The 24,042-nt window shown below is 41.3% G+C and overlaps 2 protein-coding genes across 3 annotated transcripts; one reads left to right on the plus strand and one right to left on the minus strand.

Moving 5' to 3' along the window:
- The first annotated feature begins 666 nt into the window (after window positions 1-666).
- pole (polymerase (DNA directed), epsilon) lies at window positions 667-16,070 on the plus strand. Its single transcript, XM_031755470.2, has 48 exons — window positions 667-891; window positions 1,008-1,143; window positions 1,231-1,311; window positions 1,404-1,448; window positions 1,525-1,617; window positions 2,443-2,597; window positions 2,694-2,838; window positions 2,934-3,014; window positions 3,118-3,225; window positions 3,312-3,422; window positions 3,510-3,595; window positions 3,926-4,045; window positions 4,356-4,488; window positions 4,586-4,699; window positions 4,799-5,011; window positions 5,106-5,213; window positions 5,314-5,442; window positions 5,524-5,626; window positions 5,716-5,862; window positions 5,955-6,100; window positions 6,215-6,363; window positions 6,496-6,588; window positions 6,790-7,092; window positions 7,173-7,368; window positions 7,534-7,748; window positions 8,399-8,501; window positions 8,599-8,679; window positions 8,776-8,898; window positions 9,003-9,212; window positions 9,349-9,561; window positions 9,654-9,797; window positions 9,892-10,032; window positions 10,125-10,278; window positions 10,474-10,580; window positions 10,714-10,890; window positions 10,993-11,216; window positions 11,442-11,662; window positions 11,744-11,948; window positions 12,045-12,218; window positions 12,481-12,606; window positions 13,742-13,874; window positions 14,075-14,276; window positions 14,357-14,488; window positions 14,610-14,803; window positions 14,900-15,100; window positions 15,189-15,314; window positions 15,513-15,602; window positions 15,686-16,070. Exons 1-48 carry the CDS (start codon window positions 827-829, stop codon window positions 15,806-15,808), a joined length of 6,879 nt encoding a protein of 2,292 aa, XP_031611330.1. The 5' UTR covers window positions 667-826; the 3' UTR covers window positions 15,809-16,070.
- Window positions 16,071-17,094: 1,024 nt separating this feature from the next.
- On the minus strand, window positions 17,095-23,361 carry p2rx2 (purinergic receptor P2X, ligand-gated ion channel, 2). Of its 2 annotated transcripts, none has more exons than XM_031755501.2 (12): window positions 23,102-23,361; window positions 22,433-22,568; window positions 22,280-22,351; window positions 22,123-22,198; window positions 21,939-22,035; window positions 20,575-20,655; window positions 20,351-20,504; window positions 19,667-19,797; window positions 19,452-19,542; window positions 18,645-18,710; window positions 18,465-18,542; window positions 17,095-17,917 (listed from the first exon to the last, which is right to left on the minus strand). In XM_031755501.2, exons 1-12 carry the CDS (start codon window positions 23,266-23,268, stop codon window positions 17,819-17,821), a joined length of 1,248 nt encoding a protein of 415 aa, XP_031611361.1. In that variant the 5' UTR covers window positions 23,269-23,361; the 3' UTR covers window positions 17,095-17,818. The 2 variants fall into 2 exon arrangements, with proteins under 2 accessions (XP_031611361.1, XP_039477113.1); XM_039621179.1 differs by lacking the exon at window positions 23,102-23,361 and adding an exon at window positions 22,648-22,810.
- Window positions 23,362-24,042: the final 681 nt, after the last annotated feature.

Consider the following 24,042-nt stretch of genomic DNA (forward strand, 5'->3'; position numbering starts at 1 on the left):
GTGCGTGGGGAGGGGGTTCCTCCCAGAGTTAAGGGTTCCTCCGAAGATCGTGTATACTCGAGATGTTCCTGCTCGATAGAAATCAGTAAGCATCTTCCGATTAGCGGAAAAATGTTTGGTTCGTCGGTCTTCTGTTGAGTTCATGAACAATGGGAAAAAAGTATACTTGAACTTTAAGACCGTTCAGCTCATATTAAAAAAATCAATGTATCAACAAGCACCTTTTTTTTTAAAATAATGGAATCTGATTGATATGATGCCCACCTTTGTTTTCATTTCCTGTTTATTGTGTATTATGTGTGTGATGAACCTTTCCAGGAGTTGTCATCCTCCAAGAGCACCCAGAACAGTTAAGGTCAGTGATCATGATTCAATAATAAGAAAGAGACTAGGCAAAAATGGGTGCCATTTTTATATATATATATATATATATATATATATATATATATAAATCACGTAAACACTTTGCTTTCTAACGTTTTTTTTTATTTATTTTGTTGTTGTTTTGTTTTTTAAAGGCACATCTATGAGCCCCAACGTTACAATGAACATGACATTCAACCTAAATAGATACGTCTCAACACCACCGTGAGGGATTCATCTCTCTTATTAACGATCTTTGTACTTCCGGTTCTCAGCTCCGTCCTCTCGCGGCAACTGCAGGAACGCGCCAAAATAGGAAAACAGCAGGCGAGTCTGTGACAGGCGCAGAGAAATCCAGCAGACAAAACTTTGAAATTAAAGCGACGTGTCTTCAAATGCGGCTTCACGCACATATTTAGCTGTTTTATTTTAGTGTTTTGTAACCAGAACATCGCGATAGAAGATGGTTCTGCAGAACAGTGGACGCTACAAAGCGGACCGAGGACCGAGTGGGGATCCGGAAAGCCAGTAAGTCCAGCAGCTCTAACAGATCAAAAACTTCATAACACTTTCTTATTCAGAATATTAATGGATGACCGAGGACTGTGAGGATTTAGTGTCACTGTTGTGTGTGTTTGAACCAGGGATGATGGATCCTCCTTATCGGCCCTCAAGCGGCTGGAGCGCAGTCAGTTCACCGACGAGATGGACGCTCGCTTCGGATTCGACAGGATGAAGGAGCCGGGAGAGAAAACGGGCTGGCTGATCAACATGCACCCCGTGAGTCCTCGCAGTGAGACAGTTTTTACTTTCTGTCTGCTGCAAAATAAACACTTAACATTTATTTTTGATGCTCTGCATTTGTAGGCAGAGATCCTGGATGAAGACAAGAGGATGATCAGCGCGGTGGACTATTATTTCATACAGGAGGATGGAAGCAGGTTCAAGGTGTGTTTGGGGGGAAAGCAGAGTGCTGTAACGCAGCTTATTAAATGCCCTGCATTTTACATTTTCTCTCATGTATTCTGTCTGTGCTGTAGGTGTCTCTGCCCTTCAAGCCATATTTTTACATTGCGACGAAAAAGGTAAGTTAGTGACTGTGATTATGCCAAGTGAACGTGTTTTTAAAAAAGTAATAAATAACAAAATGTGTATGTCCAGAACTGCGAGAGAGAAGTCATCTCATACTTATCTAAGAAGTTCCAAGGAAAGGTGGCAAAGCTCGAAATTCTCCCAAAAGAAGACCTGGACCTGGTGAGAGTTTCAACTGACTTTAAGTTATCTAATAAATAAATAGTTAGTAAATAAATAAGTCAAATAAATGTAGATAAATAAATATTTTCTATATTTATTTACACAGAATTAATGAAGGAATAGTTGGCGGTTAATTAATGGATGATTTTTGACAAGAGCGCCACCACAACGCATTTTCAGTCATATAGAAATCTAATCTGTTTATGTATGCTCACCGGACACTTCATTAGATATGTCTCACTAGTACTGGGCTGGAAGGCTGGATGATCCATGCTTTCACGTTGCTTATGTCAGATTCTGACTCAACCATCAAAATGTCGTATCAACGAGGTGTACTGCCACTTACTGGATATTTTCCCTTTTTTTGGACTATTCTCGGTAAACTCTAGAGATGTTTATGAAGGTAAAACTCAGCTGATCAGCAGTTTATGAATTACTCAGACCAGCCTGTTAGGCATGGCACGTTCAGAGTCCGTTAAATCATCTTTTCTCCACGTTCTGATGCTCAGTTTGAACTTGAGCGGGTCGTCTTGACCACTTCTGCTTGTTTTTATGCATTAAGATGCTGCCATGTGATTGGGTGGTTTGTTTCAGTGAGCAGTTGAATGGCTGTACCTAAGAAAGTGGCCAAGTGAGTGTACGTCTTTTAAGAAAAATCTAAAAAAATATATCCTCTTACCACTGTGGCACTCTTGTCCTTAGTATTTAAAAAAAAAACGGCTCTTGAATATCAGTGTTTTTGAAGGTATCATGAACCCTATTGGCTGCTAGTGTTGACTTTGTACAGCCAATCACATGCTGATTCTGCTGATCTGGTCTCTCCAGCCAAACCACCTTGTCGGACTGAAGAGAAACTACATCAAGCTGGCGTTCAACACCGTGGACGACCTCGTGAAGGTCAAGCGTGAGATTGCCCCGGCGGTACGTAAAAACCGAGAGAGGGAGCAGTCCAACGATGCCTACACCTCAATGTTGTCAAGGTATCACCGAACCTTCGATGCCGTTAGATTCCTTTGATGTTCCGCCTGACGTTTCCAGCTTTATAATAACTCCCGGACACCTTTTTGTCCTTTTAGTGCGCTATCAGGAGGCAACGTGACCTCAGTGGATGAAGACGGGATGTCAAAGAGTATTTCAGATCAGTTAGACAACATAGTGGACATGAGAGAGTATGACGTGCCTTACCATGTGCGTGTGTCCATTGACCTCAAGATCCACGTGGTAAGATCAACTATATCTGGTTCCAGTGTTTTCCAGTGAAATGTTCCTCTACACCTGTGCGTGCTTTTCTTATCTTTACTGTCTTTATTTTTCAGGCTCACTGGTACAACGTTCGATACAGAGGCAGCGCTTACCCGCCAGAGATTGTACGGAGAGACGATCTTGTGGAGCGACCGGTATCAGGATTTTGTTGTTTTAAGCCTTCCATCATCCATTCAGAGTTATACAGAAGTTTTGATTTATGTCGGGGCTTTTCTGTGAAACGCTGTTTCCCTGCAGGACCCCGTTGTTTTGGCGTTTGACATCGAGACCACCAAGCTTCCGCTGAAATTCCCAGACGCGGAGACGGATCAAATTATGATGATCTCCTACATGATAGATGGACAGGTGAGGTTCATTTGCGTTTGGTTTTTAAAGTTTTTGTTGTGATCCTGTTTGTAATATCATCTAACAATCCTTGTGTTTTCACGTAGGGGTTTCTAATCACAAACCGAGAGATCGTCTCTGAGAACATTGAGGATTTTGAGTTTACCCCCAAACCTGAGTATGAAGGGCCATTCACTGTTTTTAATGAGGACAATGAGGTATGTAGCCACTAACAATAAAGCATTTATGTATAAAAGGCTGCTGTGTGTTTCTGTCAGTTTAATAACACGCTGTAACGGCTGCAGGCAGCTCTCATTCAGAGGTGGTTTGATCACGTTCAAGAAACAAAGCCAAACATCTTTGTGACCTACAATGGAGACTTCTTTGATTGGTAAGCCTATTTCCTGTTTCTGTAAAAGCCAGTTACTTACTTTAAAGGTGAAGTGGGTAGAATACATTACAGGCAGTGGCTGCAGTGAACACTTTATTATTTTTAAGTCCTTGGTTTCACTTCAGCTCTAGCAAAAGTGACCCAAGCACCAGTTCTTTGTGACACTCGTCCCTGGTGACAATAAGCAGCTACGACATAATGATGAAGCTGTTAATAGTGAATTATTTAAACTGTTGATTATGTTAGATATTCAATATTTATTCTTATTCTGTTTGTTATACTGATTACTTTTCTTGATCCTCCACCTCTCCTCATACTGTTTCTCTCTAGGCCTTTCATTGAGGCTCGGGCTGCCCTCCATGGACTGAGCATGCACAGGGAGATCGGTTTCCAGAAAGATAACCAAGGAGAGTACAAGGCCAGTCAGGCCATCCACATGGATTGTTTAAGGTGTGCAAAAGTTGTACATTCTTAAAATGATAAGCATACACTTTTATATTTGTATGTTACGTTATTACCTCCACCAGGGAGGTTATGTTTTTGGTAACATTTGCATGCATCTCTTTTTGTCTGTAGCTTTATAACATGGATACTATGATTCTTGTGTAATGTGTATTGTCAACACATAGAAAGCATTGTATGAAGATTTCAAATATCATGCCATGTTTAACCACATTTTAACACATATAATCAAAGTAAATGTTATATGTAATGTTGGTTTTTCATATATCCCACTTCAAACCTCCTTATCCTGTGTCAGGTGGGTAAAGAGAGACAGCTACTTGCCGGTGGGAAGCCACAATCTGAAGGCAGCAGCGAAGGCTAAACTGGGTTATGACCCCGTGGAGCTCGACCCAGAGGAGATGTGCCGCATGGCAACTGAGGAACCGCAGGTGCAGAACTGAACTCCAGTCTTAAAATAAAAAACTGAATCATTTTTAAAGGGATGTTAACTTTCCACTTTCTGTCTTTTCTCTTTCTTCCTGTCAGACTCTAGCAACCTATTCTGTGTCAGATGCCGTGGCCACATATTACCTGTACATGAAATATGTCCACCCCTTCATCTTCGCTCTGTGTACCATCATCCCCATGGAGCCCGATGAGGTTTGTCTGTGGCATGCTTTGCAAAAGATTTCTTTTTTTTTTTTTCAGTGCATTTTACTAATTTTCAGTCTCTTTTCTTGCATTGTTCACCTGTTTCAGGTGCTGCGTAAAGGTTCGGGGACTCTGTGTGAAGCTTTACTTATGGTGCAGGCCTTCCACGCCAACATCATCTTCCCCAACAAGCAGGAGCAGATCTTCAACAAACTGACAGACGACGGCCACGTCCTGGACTCCGAGACTTACGTGGGCGGTCACGTGGAGGCGCTGGAGTCTGGAGTGTTTCGGAGTGACATCCCCTGCCGTTTCAAAATGGTACAGTCTGCTCACTTCTCAGAGCTCACTCTTCATCGGCGCTTGTTTGTTTTTGTTTTTTGAAACGTTGCTGTCATTTTTGATGTTGCAACAGAACCCGGCTGCATTTGACTTCCTGCTGCAAAGAGTTGAGAGGACGATGCGTCATGCCGTCGAGGAAGAGGAGAAAATCCCTCTGGAGCAAGTCACTAACTTCAATGAGGTTTGTGGAGGAGGGGAGTTGCCTCTGTCTGTCTTTTTGATTAGTTACTTAACCTTTTTTCTGAGCTTGAAATTCAGAATTAACGCCGGTATTTTCTCAGGTTTGTGACGAAATTAAGAAAAAGCTGACGTCCCTCAAGGAGGTTCCAAACAGGATTGAATGTCCCCTCATCTACCATCTGGACGTAGGGGCAATGTACCCCAATATTATTCTCACCAACCGCCTTCAGGTTATTACTTTATTAATCAAAAAATGCTTACAATCACATCTAGAAAAGCATTAAATTTAGTCTTTATCTTCTCATTTGTAGCCATCCGCTATGGTTGATGAGGCCACGTGTGCTGCCTGTGACTTCAACAAACCTGGTGCCACGTGTCAGAGGAGGATGACCTGGCAATGGAGAGGAGAAATCAGTAAGTTATCTTCGGATATCTGTGCTCTACTTTTAAGCGATTTGGGGAAAAAAAACAAGACCTTTGTCTCTCGTTGTCTCTCTCTGCAGTGCCCGCCAGCCGCAGTGAGTTTCACCGCATCCAGCAGCAACTTGAGTCTGAGAAGTTCCCGCCGCTGTTCCCCAACGGTCCACCTCGGGCTTTCCACACGCTCACCAGGGAGGAGCAGGCCAAGCATGAGAAGAAACGTCTCGCAGGTTCCTCTTTTCTTTTTGACTTTGACTATAAGTAATCAAAATAGTGGGTTATCAGAGCTAAAGTTAGTCCTGTCTTTTTTTTAAATAATCAGACTATTGTAAGAAGGCTTATAAAAAGACACACGTCACCAAGCTGGAGGAGCGAGTTACCACCATCTGTCAGAGGGAAAACTCCTTCTATGTGGATACTGTAAGAGCTTTCAGAGATCGCCGTTATGAATTCAAAGGACTTCACAAGGTATTCTAGCTATTTGATCAAATTATACCTGATCTGTCTCATTTATGTATTTATTTATTTATTTTATAATTACGTGCGGTAAAGGTTTTCTTTTTGGTGCTACCTTTGCTTTAGGTATGGAAGAAGAAACTTTCGTCAGCTCAGGACAGCGGAGACGCCGCTGAGGTGAAGCGCTGCAAAAACATGGAGATCCTGTACGAATCCCTTCAGCTCGCTCACAAGTGCATTCTCAACTCTTTCTACGGCTACGTCATGAGGAAGGGGTAGGAGCCGGCCGCAGTTTTCATCAATCATCACAGATCCACTTGCGCTGTTACCTGAGCCTTTCGCTGCAGTCAGTACTGAGTGCTGTTGACTTGATGCTCTGTGTTTTGTTTTTTTTATGTTTCCATCAGGGCCCGATGGTACTCTATGGAGATGGCCGGCATTGTGTGTTTCACTGGAGCCAATATTATTACTCAGGCCAGAGAGCTCATTGAGCAAATAGGGTGAGTTGCATAATGATGATGGGACGGCTAATATGAGGAAGGTGGGGTGAGCTCAGAATAGATGAAAAGCTTCTTCAGCCAATTCTTGGCAGCATGTTGGCTTTAATTGAGCTCACGCTCTTTACAGTATATATTTTATGCTGCAGGTCAGTTTATTCAGCTATAAAAATACTGCAATAAATCTCCTTCTCTGTGACACAGGAGGCCTCTTGAGTTGGACACTGATGGTATCTGGTGTGTCCTCCCCAACACCTTCCCAGAGAACTTTGTGGTGAAGACCAGTAATGAGAAGAAGCCCAAGGTGACTATCTCCTACCCGGGTGCCATGTTGAACATCATGGTAAAAGAGGGATTTACCAACGATCAGTACCACGAGCTGGTCGACCCCGCGTCCGTTACTTACAACATCAGGGCAGAGAACAGCATCTTCTTTGAGGTGGACGGACCGTATCTGGCAATGATCCTGCCAGCCTCCAAAGAGGAGGGCAAGAAGCTGAAAAAGAGGTATGGGGATAATTTTGTGAAATGATTTGTGGCCTTCTTAAAGGGGTGTAATTAACAAAGGGAGTCGCCTTTCTTTTTAGGTACGCTGTGTTTAATGAGGATGGTTCTTTAGCCGAGCTGAAGGGTTTTGAAGTGAAGAGAAGAGGAGAGCTCCAGCTCATTAAGATTTTTCAGTCGTCTGTGTTCGAGGCTTTCCTCAAAGGAACTACTCTAGAGGAGGTCTACGCTTCAGTGGCCAAAGTGGCCGACTACTGGCTGGATGTACTTTACAGCAAGGTGCATATCTCTGATCAGGTTCTGATAAACTAGAGTCTCCTGTTACAAGGTGTTTTTGTCATATTTCTGAATTGTATTGTTCAGCAATTGTTTATTGCATAAGAATATTTTTTATAGAAAATGCATAACAAAAAAACTCACTGGACCATTTCACGTGTGACGCAGGCTGCCAACATGCCAGATGCAGAGCTTTTTGACCTGATTTCAGAGAATCGGTCAATGTCCAGAAAACTCGAGGATTACGGTGAGCAGAAGTCCACGTCCATCAGCACAGCTAAGAGGCTGGCAGAGTTCCTGGGGGATCAAATGGTGAAAGATGCCGGTCTGAGCTGTCGCTACGTCATCTCCCGAAAACCTGAGGGTTCCCCTGTCACGGAAAGGTTCGACAGTTGCTCCGAAAGTAAACTGTGTCACTCTGATACCCCTGCAGTATTAAAATGTCAGGTCTGAAAATTGAAACCATTGAAGAACATATTTAAACTTGCATTCTTTATATTGAGCAGTCAGAGGCGGCGACTCCTCGAGTCTGCAAAGGTCCACGTGAAAACGACCCTACTGGAGTTTATGGTCTCAGTTGGTAGTTTAAGATCTTAGTAAATCCATTATAATGCTTATTTTGGTATTATTGTACCGTACTGAATATGTTAGATGGTAAAGCAGGGAAGCCTTTAGGCTGTAGCTACACTATAATGGTAAGTTGCTGCTGTGTGAGTGTGCGGTGCCTCGGTTGTCAGGTCTGGTTTAAAAAACCAAAACAAAAATGAAAAGATGATAACGTCCACAATGCTAATATTGAGACTTCAAAATGACTCCACAAATCGGTGCGATGTATCCATCTGTCACATCAGACTGTTGCAGCAACACCATATTTAAAAACTAGGCTACTGATTCGATAGATTTCCTGGTGTTACACAGCACCAAAGACTTTTCTTGAGCTTGCTTTCCCATTTTTGAATATCTTAGGAAACTAGCAATCTCTATTATGATCAAAAGTTAAAGCCATCGGCTCATTTGTGCATCTCTCCATCAGGGCCATTCCTCTAGCCATCTTTCAGGCCGAGCCAAGCGTCAAGAAACATTTCCTTCGCAAGTGGTTAAAGATGCCCAGCTTGCATGACATGGACATCCGCTCTGTGAGTTTTTAGGACAAAATTAAATGCGAACAACAAAGACAAAAATGTTCAAGTACATTCATGTCATATGGTTTCTTGGTTTGTTTGTTTTTTCCAGATCCTTGATTGGAGCTATTACATAGAGAGGTTGGGTAGTGCAATCCAGAAAATCATCACCATTCCTGCTGCTCTGCAACAGGTAGAATTGAAGAAGGGGAAAAAAGAAAAACCTAAACCAAAAACTAAGTTGATTAAAAAAATATTAATGGCACGTTCCACTTTTTATTTCCATAAGGTGAAGAATCCTGTTCCCAGAGTGAGGCATCCTGACTGGCTACACAAGAAACTCCTGGAGAAAAATGACATATACAAGCAGAAGAAAATTAGTGAGCTGTTTACCAGCGAAGGCAAGAGACAGGTAAGGTTAACCTCACAGTAAAGTGTCCAATCAAACTGTCAGCTCTGGTTCTTTTTAACCGCTAAGACTTATCGTTGCACTCTAAATGTCTTCCTCTCTCTCAGATTGCCCATCAGCCTCTTGAAGCAGGCCCAGCTGCTGACATAGAGGATTTCGGGATGCCACCCAGACCCCTGCAGCCAGCTATCCTTATCAGCACTAAGCGGAAGCGGGCATCACAGGGAGACGACAGCCAGGTGGAGTCTCAGGATTTAGAGCTCACGCAGTCCTGGCGGGAGATCCTGGGACCGCCCCCTCCCATGGGAAAAACACGGGTAGGAAAGCAGAGGTTTCAGTATATTAAGCTTGAGACATTTTCATGCAATTCCAAATGCATTTGTAGTGCATTTGAAATCCAATATGTTCCAGTGGTGAATGTTAAAAGGTTCAAACAACCGTTTCTGTGTGCAGGAGGAACATCAAGTTTGGCTGCGCTACCATAAGAAAAAGTGGGAGCTGCAGCTGAAGCAGAGAAAGGAGAGGAAAAAGAGGAGGAGGCTGCTGGATGGGGAGGCTCAACCGGTCGGCGGAGGAGTGATCAGAGGTGGTCCCATCACAGGCCTAGGGAGCTTCCTCCGCAGAACAGCTCGGAGCATCCTCGATATGCCGTGGCAAATTGTCCAGGTAGTGCAGAGCTATCCTGTTATCATCCACAAGTAATTTAATTATATAAAGATATTGATCTTCTCTAGTTTTTCTTTCTTTTTTTTTCTCAGATTGCAGAAACTAGTCACCCTGGTCTGTATAAGCTCTGGGCTGTGATTGGAAATGACCTCCACTGCATGAAACTCAACATCCCACGTGTCTTCTACGTTAATCAAAAAGTCCCAAAACAGGAGGAGGGAGCGACGTACAAAAAGGCACGCTACAAAAAATACATTAAATAATGCAACGACATCACTGTGACTTTAGAAAAAGTTACCCAAAATAACTATCAGAGCTGTGTGATTACAGGTGAACCGCATGCTGCCTCGCTCCAACATGGTTTACTACCTCTATGAGTACTCTGTGCCAGAGGACATGTACCAAGAGCACATCAATGAGATCAATGCCGACCTTTCTGCACCCGACATCGAAGGGGTCTATGAAACACAGGTCAGTGTAATTTTTATGTTTTTACACTGCAGCGTGTCCGTGTTATACCCGTATACTACTGGAAACAGAACACGGCGAGTCTTTTGTTTCAGGTTCCTTTGCTGTTTCGAGCTTTGGTGCAGCTGGGATGTGTGTGCATGGTCAACAAACATGTTGTGAGAGATATGGCCGGCAGGGAGGCTGACGCGTTTGATCTGGAGCATCTGGAGATGAGGTCGCTGGCCCAGTTTAGCTACCTGGAACCTGGTGAGGGTCATTCAGACACTTTAGATTTTAAAGTTTTGACAGCAGACTTTTGATGGTCATAAATGTCACAATTTAATATTTACTTTAATATTTAGGCTGACCTAAATTATTACTTTCCCCTTTAGTAGAAAAGAAAACCGTTTCACAGCAATTACTTATGAATTTTGATCTGCAACTACTATGTTTGCTTCTCAGGGAGTGTTCGCCACATGTACTTGTATCATCACAGCCAAGGCCACAAGGCTCTGTTTGGCCTCTTCATCCCCTCTCAGCGCAAAGCTAGCATCTTCGTCCTGGACACGGTAAGAATAATGGGCTTTCTTTCAGTTTCCTCTTTGTTTTAATACCAGAGAAGAAGTCTGTTTTCCTCTCAGTACCATTATGACATTTAATTGCATTGAGAATAAAGCTCAGTTGTTGGCTTGTGTTTTTTAGGTTCGAAGCAACCAGATGCCCAACTTGAGTAACCTCTACACAGCCGAACGCACGGCCCTCCTGGAGAAGACGACGGAGGAGCTTCTGCCTCCAGAGAAACACACCTTTGAGGTGCGGGCTGAAAATGACATGAAGGCAATCTCACGTGCGCTCCAACGAATACTCCTAAACTACAAGGTAAAATACTCTGCTTATATTTAACATTTTAATTACCTTTTAATCATTAAGTTTCTTGCAGCTAAATTTGCAAATACCTGCTTTGTTTGTTGCTGTTGACAGGAGGAGCGCCGTGGGCCCACCCTCATCGCAGTGCAGTCAAACTGGGAGTTGCGTCGATTGACGGCAGGGATGCCGGTGCTCGAGGAGTTCCCGGTCGTTCCGGTTCACGTGGTTGATGAGATCAGCTATAACGTGTTGGACTGGCAACGGCTCGGTGCCCGGCGCATGATCCGCCACTACCTCAACCTGGACAGCTGTCTGTCACAGGCTTTTGACATGGCCAGGTATGATCTGCATGTTTCTGCTGAGTTTCCCTTCACACATGAGGTTGTTCCAGAGAAAAAGGAAGACATTTTATTTTTATTTAAACCATTTGTTTTAGTAAGAGCACTCTATAAATGTCTTACATGCCAACTTTGTGGTTCTAGCCTCTAATAAAAGATTTATCCAGGCAGCAGAAATTGTTGTAAAACATTTTCAAGCCCTTTTGAATTGTTTTTTACTTTCAGATATTACCACTTACCTGTGGGGAACTTGCCACAGGATGTGTCCATCTTTGGCTCAGACTTATTCTTGGCAAGACATCTACGGAAGCACAACCACCTGCTATGGCTTTCGCCCACATCCAGGCCTGACCTGGGAGGAAAAGAGGCTGATGACAGCCGTCTGGTGATGGAAAATGATGACAGAGGCTCTGTGGAGATCAATGCTCAGGGATGTTATTCAACAGGTACAAAAAAAAGAGGAAGAAAAAACAGGAAATCACTCGATGGATTTTTGAAGTCTGTCTTAATCATCATCTTTCGTGCAGCATGTGTGGAGTTGGACCTGCAGAGCCTGGCGGTGAACACCATCCTCCAGTCGCAGCATGTCAACGACATGGAGGGCGGAGCCAGCCTGGGCGTCAGTTTTGATGTGATCCAGCAGGCATCTTTGGAGGACATGATGTCAGGAAACCAGGGAGCAAGCGCTCTGGCTAGCTACGATGAGACGGCTCTCTGCTCCAACACCTTCAGGTGTGTAAACGTCTGTGTTTGAGCGCAAGGTATGCGTTTTGTGTTTTGCTCAAACCACAATTTTTATTGATTATTTTTTCTGGGTTGTCTGAGCAGGATCTTAAAGAGCATGGTGGTGGGATGGGTCAGGGAGATCACACAGTACCACAATGTGTATGCAGACAACCAGGTGATGCATTTCTACCGCTGGCTGCGCTCCCCCAGCTCGCTGCTGTATGACCCCGCCCTGCACCGCACCCTGCATAACATGATGAAGAAGGTGTTTCTGCAGTGAGTGCCAAATCATTATACTGCAAAAATGAAATCTGAAAGCTTTGTTTTGAAATAATGGTAAACTCTACATCAGTATGAGGTCACCACCAAGAGAAAGCTCTGGTATTTTTTGGTTGTTGCTGTTGGTGTTGTTTGTGTTTTTGTTTTTTAAATTTTAAACTTAAAACTTTATTAGAAAATGTGACGATGTGAACTCTGATTCATAATAATGCTTTCAGTCTCCATTTATCCTGACCTCATTCTCTCATTCTGGCCTTAGGTTGGTTGCAGAGTTCAAACGTCTTGGCTCGACTGTGGTGTACGGAAACTTTAACAGGATCATTCTGTGTACCAAAAAACGCAGGATTGATGATGCCATCGGCTATGTTGAGTATATCACCAACAGGTCAGTGTTTTTTAAATTCTCCAGTCTGATCTGGGATGACCAGAGTTTTAGTTTTTATTTTCAAAATCAGAATACTTAATTAATCCCAGTGAGAAATGATTTTGTTACAAACACAATGTGTATAAAAAATATATAAAATTGAGGCCCTAAAAGTGCCATTTTAAATTTAAATTAAATATTCTAAAGTTAAAACTGTACTTTAACTGTATAGACAAGATGTAAGTGTCATAAGACTTAATTAGAACATCTGATGGCAACAGGTAGGAATTATGTCTTTATTTGCAGTGCTGTATAGATTCCCTGCTCAGCTTCAAACGTGCAGCCTGTTGAGCCGTACCTCAGTAGCCTCGCAGAATAAACTCCAGCTGTAACATTAGTGCATCACATCACTGGAAATTGAATGTATTTTCCTGATGATGCAGAAAATGTAATTATGTTACATTTGATCTTAATCTGCTGCTAAGTTTGTTTGATTTTTAGCTGATAGAAAACTGATAATAAAATCGATCGGTTCCATTTGTAGGCTGTTTAACATCATTTATCAATAAAATTCATTCCCCTCTGATTGGATCACAAACTAAAGTGATTTTGCACATCTCCTTTAGTAAACTACTGGAGAAAACAGATCCTATCAGATGTATAAATGCATGCGCATGTTCACAGCTGTTGGCGATTTTGACATATTAACAATAGTATATTAGGAAAATGATGCATGATGCAAAGCAAGAGCCAGAACACTAAAATCAGAAAACAAAAATAATCCATTAGAAAAGCGAGACAGCAGGGATTGTGTTGTGGTTTCCATCAGCTGAAGTGATTTCTGTAAATTAAACCCAAAATGGGAGAACTGCCCATTAACATAATGGATGTAATACTTAAATATTGACTTTATGACAAAATATTAATACAAAATCAATATTGCTACTCAGAGATACATACCTCCTGGGATTTTGGTTCTTGAAATATTGTTGTGGGGTTTTTTCCTGGTTTTCTGAAAGTATGTGACTAAAATAAGCACCAATACCTTTTAAATGTTTGACTTTTATTGTTTACAACTTTTGAAAGTCTAATTTCCTGTTTTCAGTCTTTTATGTGTAACCCTGACATCTCACATTTCTAACGGTTTCTCTTCTAGCATCCATTCCAAAGAAATTTTCCACTCTTTGTCCATCTCCTTCTCACGGTGCTGGGAGTTCCTGCTGTGGATGGACCCTGCCAACTATGGTGGTGTGAAGGGCAAACTGCCCTCCAGCGTCATGTATGGAGAGGTACTGCCAGATGCTGGAGGTTTCTTCCTGTTAAAAGCGAGCTTTTTCTTCCCACTGTCGCCAAGTGCTTGCTCATAGAGGGCCGTCTGATTGCTGGGGGTTTTAGCGTCTTTATCTTGCAAACTAAAGCACCTTGAGGCGACTCTTTTTGCGATTAGGCTGAATTAATCTCCAATGTTGTTGTTTTGGGGTTTTTGTAGGAAGGAGCCCAACAGAAGAAAACCAGACAAGAAGAGGGGGATGAGGATGGCAGTGAGGATGAAGATGAAGAAAATGCTGAGGAGGAGGATGGAGATGGAGAGACGGATGAAGTAGAGGATTTGATTGAGAGTAACTGGAATATCATGCAGTATCTTCCTCAAACCGCCTCCTGTCAGAAGTACTTCCTCATGATCGTCTCAGGTAAAAGAAGGAAAATCTCCCAACATTTTTTTTCTTTGCTTTCTAAGTTACTAACTCTCAAAACACCTTTACCTTGCCAGCGTATATTGCAGCGGTCTATCACAGCATGAAAGAGGAGCTGAGACGTAACGGCCCAGGAGCAACACCAGTAAAGAGACGTGGCAACAGCCAGGCTTCCCAGCAGGCCATCGGGGATCTGAGTGCACTTCCTGGTAAGAAGCTGATCAGAAAGCTGTTGTATGTGCTAAAGACTTCTGTTGTATTTCTCTGGAAATGCAGATCAAGCTCAACCAAGTGTTTAATGTTTGCGGCTTTAAAAATTCTCTTCCACAGGAATGATCTCCTTCTCCCAGGAGTACGTGTCCAGCGAGCTGACACAGAACATTTTCACCATCACTCAGAAAATCCAGAAAAAGGTCACTGGTACCAGGAGTGTTACCCACACCTCAGAGATGTTCCCCATCCTGCCTGGGTCACACCTTCCACTCAACAACCCAGCACTGGAGTTTATCAAATATGTCTGCCAGGTAAAAAAAAAAAAAAAGAAGAAGAAGAAGAAATCTGCTCCCCTTTTTTTTCCTGCAGCGGTTATTTACATTTTCCCCCATCCTTCCCTTGTTTAGGTTCTTTCACTAGATGCCAACATTGTAAATCAGGTGAACAAGCTGAAGAGAGACCTCCTACGTCTTGTGGATGTTGGAGAGTTTTCAGATGAAGCCCAGTTCCGTGACCCATGCAACTCCTACATCCTGCCAGAAGTTATCTGTCACCACTGCAATTTCTGTCGGGACCTTGACCTCTGCAAGGACCCGTCAGTGGCACAGGTAAGAGTACAGTAACTCCTGATAAACACGTCTTGAAACTGTGAAAGTCAGAAATCTAAATGAGATAAACTTGTTATCTTTTCCTCAGGATGGTTCGGTTTTGCCTCAGTGGTTCTGCTCCAACTGTCAGGCGCAGTATGACACCAACTCTATTGAGATGGCTCTGGTAGAAGCTCTGCAGAAGAAACTGATGAGCTACACGCTGCAGGATCTGGTGGGTAAAATAATGCTCAGTATATCAAAACACCTGGCAAAATGTAAGCAATGAAATGATAAGAAAAATGCAGTCACTACTTCTGGTTGTTTGTTTTTTTTTTTCTTAATAAAGTTTTCCTGGCAGTAAAATCTAACTTGCATGCTTTTTGACAGCCCATTTTCCAGAAGGTGCCTCACAGGTTTTGTTCAATTTCAGGTGTGTAGCAAATGTAAGGGAGTGAAGGAAACCAACATGCAGCTGTACTGCAAATGTGCTGGAGACTTTGACCTCACCTTCTCAGCCAAGGTTTGTACTTTGAAGCACGCAGCATCATTCTGTTCAGCAGTGAACGCATATTATTGACACTGCTGTTTTTGGTCTGTTTACAGAGCTTCTCTGAGCAGATCGCAGTGTTTAGGAACATAGCGTCCCACTACAACATGAGCTTCCTGGAGGAGACCATAGGCTGGCTGCTCATTATGAGCCCTCAGATCAACCAGGGTGTTCACTGAATATGAACTTCACTGACACCGAGGTCCGACACTTCCTTCGATCCATCTGTAGCAACTACAAATCAGGAAACGGAGTGCTTTCCTGCATTTTTATGAGTTTTATGCAAACTTCAGCATTGATCTCTGTTTCTTGCTGTGTGATTGTGTAACCAAGATGATTCCCCGATGAAGCAGGATATGTGCACTGTAAATATGTTTGGATTGTATTAGTTATGTATGTGTATGAAGATTTTCACTGATAATAAATGTGTTTTTCATGTGTCTTGGTCTGCTTGTGATTGCTGCAGTTCTGTATTTTTCCTAAATTGGATCTACTCTGTCGTTACGCTGTCTCGGTTTTCTCCTCCCTCCCTCGGCTGCTAATGCGTCTGCTGTAAATTGCGCGCAGCTTCAATTACATGACCTGCATCCACTCTAATTTCTTCTGCTGTGAAACTTGACTAATGCTGCCTCATTGCATGTTGCGTAATCTTTCATTGTTTCTTTGGTTTGGCGACAGTGAAGACGACTTTGACAAATCTAACTTCCTTTTTTATTGAGCAAATTTGAACCTTGCAGACTGAAAAAGATGAATTTCTGGCTGGATGCAAATTGCTTTTTTTGTCATTATCCCATATGGGAAATATGTATCTGGTAGTGAGCGTTATGTATGTCTGCTTTAGAATTGCCTTAATCCACACATCCCCTTCGCTTTAACCTCATTGTTTCTCAGATGACTCACGTTACCTCCTGGTGGGTGTCTCCCAGACAAGTAATCACATTTCAGACTTAACTGCTGTACAATCAGATTCACTTCTTTGAGGTTCTCATAGACATGTTCTGCATGTATGTTGATAAAAAGAAATGATGAGAGCATTTTTGTGCTCTTAAATGACTTATTTGCATTTGCATCAGCCTCTCAGCAAATGTTACATTTAGTTAATATGGTTTGTCTGTCGGGCAAATTACAAAAATATATTTTCACATATATGCTGTCACACTTTTTATGTGTTGCAAGTCCATAATTTCCAAAATGAAGTGACTTTCTGCCTATCTTCATGGCAGTTATTGATCACTCAAATTGAGTCTTAAATTTTTACGTGGGTTTTTTTTTTTTTTTTTGACATCTGTATTGCTCACTGGCAACCAGATGGATTCACACTTCCCCACAATCTTGTTACAGGAACCATTTTATGGGAAATGTCTGCATTATTCGATTACTGTTCGTAGCCCTCCTTGTGTTTCTCCTGGCAGTTTCCTCCTGTGTGCTGAGCACATCAGACTGAAAGAAGGAAATGAATCAGAGCCTTCAGATGCTTCAAACGTATCAGTTTTATCTTTGTCACAATTTCATGATTTTGTTTTTCCTTTTTAAAAAGTCCCACCAGTCCTTATGTTTGAACCAAGTTAAAGGTTATTTATTGTTGGATTGAATGTCTACAATACATCGACATATGCTGTAAGGTTTTTATTTTTTGGTAGCACTTTAGAATAATGCCATACTATCAAGCATTATTAAGGTATTAGCAAGTGCCCAAATTCATCATTTATATAGCATTACTCCTCCTTAGTACGGCATTTCTAAATACTGATATATTATTACGACTATGATTATTACTAGCAGTGATAGCTGTCCATGATAGATAAACATATCTGTATTTATAAACGGCATACTAAGGAGGAATAATGACACAAATGATGAATTAAGCACTTACTAATGTTTCCTAGTGTGGCGTTGTTATAAAGTGCTGCCAGTCGTTTTCTCATGACAGTGTACTAAAATGGTTTGCTGTTTTCAAAATAAACACATTCTCTATATGCTGTTAATATATTCTGAGGTCGTGTCAAGTTAAAGAGAACTAACTGTCTTATGCAAAGATTTCCACAGGGATCTCTTTCTTTTCTCAGTTTTTATCCCCACTAACATCAGCACAGTGTCAAAGTGAGCTGTCACTGACACCTGAGATGCAGTTGCTGTTTTGCCGAAGTCGGTGGTGGGGAGTCCATGCACTTGGCCAGCGAGGACTTTGGTCACAGCGGTACGCCGTCAGACAGGTCAGAATGGTTCGAGCCGAAGCTGTTGATGTAGCTAAGCTCTGTGGGTATGGGATTTGTGGGCTCCTTGATCACCTGTGAAAGGCAGAAGATGTTATTAGACAAACATATCTCACAAAATAGTCCCTAAAAATAAGAAAACAGTCAACAAAACACAGCTATACAGTTGTATGATTTGTGAGTGGAGCAAAGTAATGAAACCAATGAGCTCCAGTGTTTGACAACACAACGTGTGTTAGAATCTCCTGGTTATTGTCCATAAAATGACAAATGTAGCCTTGACTTTGACCACAATTTAAGTGAAGACCCATTAGCTGACCATTATGTCTAAGCTTGATTAAATCCTGAACAGTACTGTAGGAGCAGCGATTCTTGTGAATTGTGAACAGATAGACAACAGACGCCTCCCCATGATCTCAGCTCATCAGTCCTTCAGTCTGATGAGCTAATAATTGACAGCATTCTCCACAGGTCCTGGAGACAAACTAGATTTTATCTCTGGATGGACGATTTAATTCTATTTATAAAAGTCTTCTACTGGATATAGAAGCAGACTCACAAAAATTCACAAAAACAAATGAAACTGAGTTGCGCTGAATGAATAACGCTTTTTATTACTCACTTCATCAAACTTTCTCTCACTGTAGACTTCATTCTTGTCGATAAATGTCAGCATGATCCAGTCGCAGATTATTGTACACTACAAACAGGGAGATGAAGCAGAATAACAGTTACAATAACTGAACGAATATCCACTGCCGCTTTAATGTATCAGGATAAAAACAAATTAGTCAATACTCACAATCCCAACAGAAGTCATAGCAGTCACTGTGCTGATGATGGTTGGAATAGGGCTAAATTTACCAGCCTAAATGACACACAGTTGGCAACAGGAAATATTTAAAATGGAAAAACTGACATTAAAAAGACACATCCTTCTCTCTCACACACACACACATATAGATAGTCAGATAGATAGGTAGGTAGATATTTAGATATATTTTAATCATATATTAATGTATTCTCGTCGACGGTGCTCTCTTGGCTTGGTTGTAAATAGATAATGGGTGAATGGTAATGCCGTACTAAGTAAAACATGCTGGAGACTTTTTTTTCACTTAATAATTATTGAATTGTTTTTTTAAATGTAATTATCTTCTTTTATACTTGGCCACCCTCGTTTGTATATCCCGTTTTTGTATACCAAAAATTACATGGGTTCATATTATGTGTTTATAAAACACCATGCATTTAATCATTAGTTATTATTAATCTCTGGCTCTCTTCCAAAGTGTGTTTTTTGTCCTGGTTCCCTCCCCTCACCCGCTGTCGGTAAACTAAAGCACTTGTTTATAGGGGGTCCTCTAATTGTTTGGGTGTTCCCTGTATTATTGTAGAGTTATAGCTTACAATATAGAGTACCTTGAGGTGACTGTTGTTGTGATTTTACACAAATTGAATTGAAAAATTGGGGAAAGAATCACGGAAAATGGAAAATGTTTGTAATACTAAAGTGTTAATTCCTTATAAACAAAAAAAAACATATAACATAAAAAATAATATAATGATAGATACAACAATAAGCAGGTCTAAAGTAGAATCTACTCACATGTCCATGAACTATGATATCTAGACGGATGCCATAGGCCTTGATTAGTGTCCGAGTTTCTTCTCCATCTTTACTGTAATATTTGGCAAACCTGTAGAATTACACATAAATTATTACAACAGGAAAAAAAAAAACGGGTGAGCATAGCACAAGAGCGTTTTAAAGATTGTTTTAAAAATAAAGTATAAAAGTCAGTGTCGGACGCCGGTGCTAACCTGTAATAATAACCAGCGTCGGGCAGATCCTTTCGGAGGTCAAGGCGACGGAATGAGTATGTGGGTTTACAGTGTGAGGGATCCAGATCCAAGTTACACTTCCAGTTGATGAAAACACCGATCACTCCTCCCTGAACTCAGACAGCGTGACAGTAGTCATTTTTAACACTCGTGGGTGCCATTCTTAAGACATCATGTAAACAGCAATAGCCCAGGAGAAGAATATAAAGTATTCAAACTTTATCGGTAACACAAAGGAAATAAGTGCCTGAGTACTTTCTGGGTAAATCCTAAAAGTAATCTTGGGAAAATTCAAACACCAAGACACCAATCAGATTAGAATTAACTGATGAGAAATTTGGATAGAGACGGCACAAACCATGATGATATTACCATGTAAGAATCTGCAAAACTATAAAATAAGTTTTATACTTACTGAATTTCTACAATAGCTGATTTGGGACAAATCACAAGAATGGCCTTTCTGTCTACGTTTTATGTGTCTATGGTATTTATTTATTTATAGAGACATAAATTTATTCTAATTTTTATTGTAATTCTAAGATTTATTCTAATTTTAGATTGCCTGCTGGGGGTTGATGTTGATCCACACATTTTTAAATGAGAAACACTCTCCCTGAATGAAATACTGTGAACACTATGCAGTGCAGGCATCATACTCACAGTGTTGCAGAGCTCACTAAAATTCTCCCTCGCTTGTGCTGCGATGTATCCCAAGCGGAAGATGGGACAGTAGGGGTCACTCTCCTCATCATAGTGACACTTATTCAGGTATCTCTTAATGTCTCGCTTGTTTCGGGCATCCTTAATATTTCCCCTGCCAAAGACAAGACCATCAGTATCTGCAGCTTAAACATCCAGAAGTATTAACGTCTGTGTGACCCTACCTCAGCACTTTAAATTTGGGGAAGTGGATAGAGTTCCTGATGAAGACTGTGAAATTGATGGCCTCCTCTAATGGTGGTTCTCTGTTGAATACAGCAAATATTTAATTAAAATATTTAATTTATTTATTGTGTTTTACTCATGTTTATGTATCTTGATGACTAGTTTTTTTTTCCAAGCTGTATTTAATGATGATTTAATATTTAATTCTTTACTAATTTTATCAGTTATTGCACAAGTGATATCTTTTTTGGGGGGTGGAAGCTCCAGTATTTCCCATTTTTGTAGCATAATATAAAGAATTCAAGCTTAAGATTGCCACTGCAGTAAAAGCATAACCAAACAGAAATCAATGCTTTTTCTTTTTCTTTTAGTCGCTCCCTTTAGAGATCACCACAGCAGACTTTCTGGCCCCATCTCAACTTCCCTATCTCAAAACTGCTGTATGCTGTATGTACTCTTTTCTAATATTGCACATCCTGGTCAATTTAAATGAAAATCTTAACATTTTCAGCTCTGCCACCTGGCTTTTTGTCAAAATCATACATTAAACCAAATCTCTTGTAAATTTTACCTTTCACTCTTGCTGCTATCATAGTCACAAATCACCTCTGACACCCTCCGCCCTGCCTGCACTCTCTTCTTCGCCTCTCTTGTGCACTGTGGATTTAGATGTTTGAACCCAGGTTTTTAAACTCATCTTGCTTCACTACCTCTCCACCTTGCAGCTTCACTGTTACATCTGCCTCCCTCATTCACACACGCATTCTGTTTGCTTCCACTGACTTTCATTCCTCTTCTCTTCAGAAGATACCTCCACCTCTCCAGGCTCTTTTCCACCTGCTGCCTACTCTGAGCGCAGATCACAGTGCCGTCTGTGAACCTGATAGTCCACAGAGACTCGTGCCTGACCTTATCTGTCGGTCTGCCCACCACTGCAAACAAGAAAGGGCTCAGAGCCAATCCCTGATGTAATCCCACCCCCTTTGAAAACATCTGTCACTCCTACCACACACCTCACCGCTGTTTTTCTATCATCCTACATATTCTTCACCGCCCTCTCAATTCCTAAAGACTACCTAAAGAAATTACAAGAAAGCTTGGCAGAGTGTGTTCACGCTAAATATTGACTTTCAAGCTTGTTAGAACTGTACCATTTTGGTTTTGTTTTGCATCTTTCATTTCCATGTATGTTTACACGTTTTAATAAATCGCTCCACCAATTTTTATTTTATTTCATGTTAGTTTCTCATGTTTTGGGATATTTAGGCTCAGTTTGAGTCTGTTCAGAACTTGTATGGATTTTTAGAAGGATGCATATAAACCTGACATGATGCTGATGGTGATTCTGTAACACCCATCTTACCGTACTACAGCGTATTCCTCAATCGGACACCAGGTTTGTATCTCACAGGTTTTAAAGGTGTGGTTGTAGTACTGAACACATCTGCCCGTCCTTCTGCCTGTAGGAGAGTGTTTCGAAACAAAGGGTGACAAATACAAACCAGAAAAGCCACGAAGAAAAATTAGATAAGAAGTGAAAACATTACCGTGGCCATTGAAGTTGACTTCCCCTTCGACGCAGTCAGAATCGGTGGTGCAGTTGGCACCGGCAACATTGAAATGCTAAAGTGAATAGAGACAGATGACAGTGATGGGAGGAAAAAGGTGTCTTTGTTACTCAGTAGATTTTAGATGACTTCTCACCTCAGCACAGGTGTCTTGTCTCTGATTGAACGTGAATTCTCGTCTCAGTATTGTGCTAATCACATCGCCACCCTAAACAAAAAGGGACAAAAAAGACTTAATGTGGTTAACTCAAGCATGAGCTATGCTGCACAAGTTTAATGAAGAAATCACCTCTGAGGGTCGGGCATACTCCACAGTGTCCAGGATCTCATCTCCATGAATTGCTGAGCCTTTCATGAGAGTGTAAACAGAGCTCTCCGGACGGGTTTCACTCTCTTGATATGCTTTCTGACTTATAAAGACATACCTTCAGGATGATAGAAGAGACAGAGGTAATATCACATTTTCTACCATGATGTCAATTTTTATTGGCGGTGTCATGTTACCCTGGATCTGCTCAGCCCTCTTTGCTGAAGACAAAAAAGGTGATGATGTACTTTCAGATGCTCACTTCAGAGCATTTAGTTTATTTCAAATCTGAAACACTTTACATCTGTTCTCCTTGGATAGCATTTAAATCTCTGATAATATAGAGACTGGATGAGTCACACTCAGTTGGATAGTTGAATTTTATGCTGTTAATTGCAAATGGGATGCATTTCCTCCCCACAAAACTGCACTGCATTAGTTAAAATTTAAAGCCATAGTGTATTTATTTCATCTGCATGAATATTATTCATTTAAAAAATGCTTTTAATTTTACTGTAATTAAATTTAAAAGAAAACACATTCAGACCAACAGATCTAACAGAAAAAATGTAGAAAAGACAAAATAAACCTGAATTTCATACATTGTCCACACACCCGGTCATTAGACATGCAAATGTAAGTGAAGCTTACCATATGAAATAAGTGATCACAAGAAACTGAACACTCCTGTAAATCACGCCAAGAGTTCTGTTCTTAACCACCATCACCTTGGGGGTCTCATAGTCCCAAAAACCATGAATATACTCCTTCAGGAAGTTATGTAGCCCCATGATGATTTTATGGCATGTTTCCGTCATATCCTCAGATGTTCTTGTGAAGTCTTATGATTGAATCTGTATATTTAGCTTTAAATTTCTGTCATCATGTCTTTTTCTCCGCTCCAGCCTGCATTTCTCTCAAGCATCCCTGGCACCAGTGAGTGAACAAGAGAGTAGGGGGTGGGGTCCTGATGTGGTTGAAGGCAGGATTCATTTTTTTATGCCACTCTATTCTGATAAATCAGCTTTATGCCTGGATCAGTTTCTCCCTGTGCAAGACTCTTTTAACTCTCATCTTCTTGTTATTAGTTTTTTATCTTTTCTTTTTACATAATGTCTTACTTTGCACATACATTGTTTTAAATTGTCAAAATTTGCAGATCTATTAATTGCTTGAAATTACTGGTTTTGATCAGAGTGTGTTGGTCTGGATTTTTATGAGCAACTGTCAAACCTGCAGAAAGGTGTGACGAAAAAAGGGATGCCGAAGAAGTACAACAACCTGTCCATACCTGAGGTCTTAGAAACTGCCAAGCAAAGACTCACAGCCTTGGGTAGCTGCTTGAAAAGGTATACCAGAAAGTTCGAAGCCAGGAGAATAAACCATTCAAGGTACTCTCAGTGGCAGGGAAACAATATGAGAACAACAGCCCCACCAATGCTGGAGACCTAGCAGTACTGGAAGACCATGTACGAGATGCAACTTATAGCAATAATGCTCAGTGGCTAGTGGCTCTAAGAGCAGACCACAGCAACCTCCCTGGACAAGATCCAGTAACCATCACAGTAGGAGGCATCCAAGAAAGGGTCATA

Source organism: Oreochromis aureus, linkage group 12, assembly GCF_013358895.1.
Source record: "Oreochromis aureus strain Israel breed Guangdong linkage group 12, ZZ_aureus, whole genome shotgun sequence".
In the NCBI taxonomy this organism is placed as follows: domain Eukaryota; kingdom Metazoa; phylum Chordata; class Actinopteri; order Cichliformes; family Cichlidae; genus Oreochromis; species Oreochromis aureus.

Excerpts from the sequence above, each read along its gene's own strand:
- pole (XM_031755470.2), top strand. The coding sequence starts at position 827 with ATGGTTCTGCAGAACAGTGGACGCTACAAAGCGGACCGAGGACCGAGT. Across the intron at positions 3,015-3,117 it reads ACGATCTTGTGGAGCGACCG|GACCCCGTTGTTTTGGCGTT; the intron begins GTATCAGGATTT and ends GTTTCCCTGCAG. Across the intron at positions 4,489-4,585 it reads TGGCAACTGAGGAACCGCAG|ACTCTAGCAACCTATTCTGT; the intron begins GTGCAGAACTGA and ends TCTTCCTGTCAG.
- p2rx2 (XM_031755501.2), bottom strand. The coding sequence starts at position 23,268 with ATGACGGAAACATGCCATAAAATCATCATGGGGCTACATAACTTCCTG. Across the intron at positions 22,569-23,101 it reads GTGATCACTTATTTCATATG|GTATGTCTTTATAAGTCAGA; the intron begins GTAAGCTTCACT and ends ATCATCCTGAAG. Across the intron at positions 19,798-20,350 it reads TTAGTGAGCTCTGCAACACT|GGAGGAGTGATCGGTGTTTT; the intron begins GTGAGTATGATG and ends GTCTGAGTTCAG.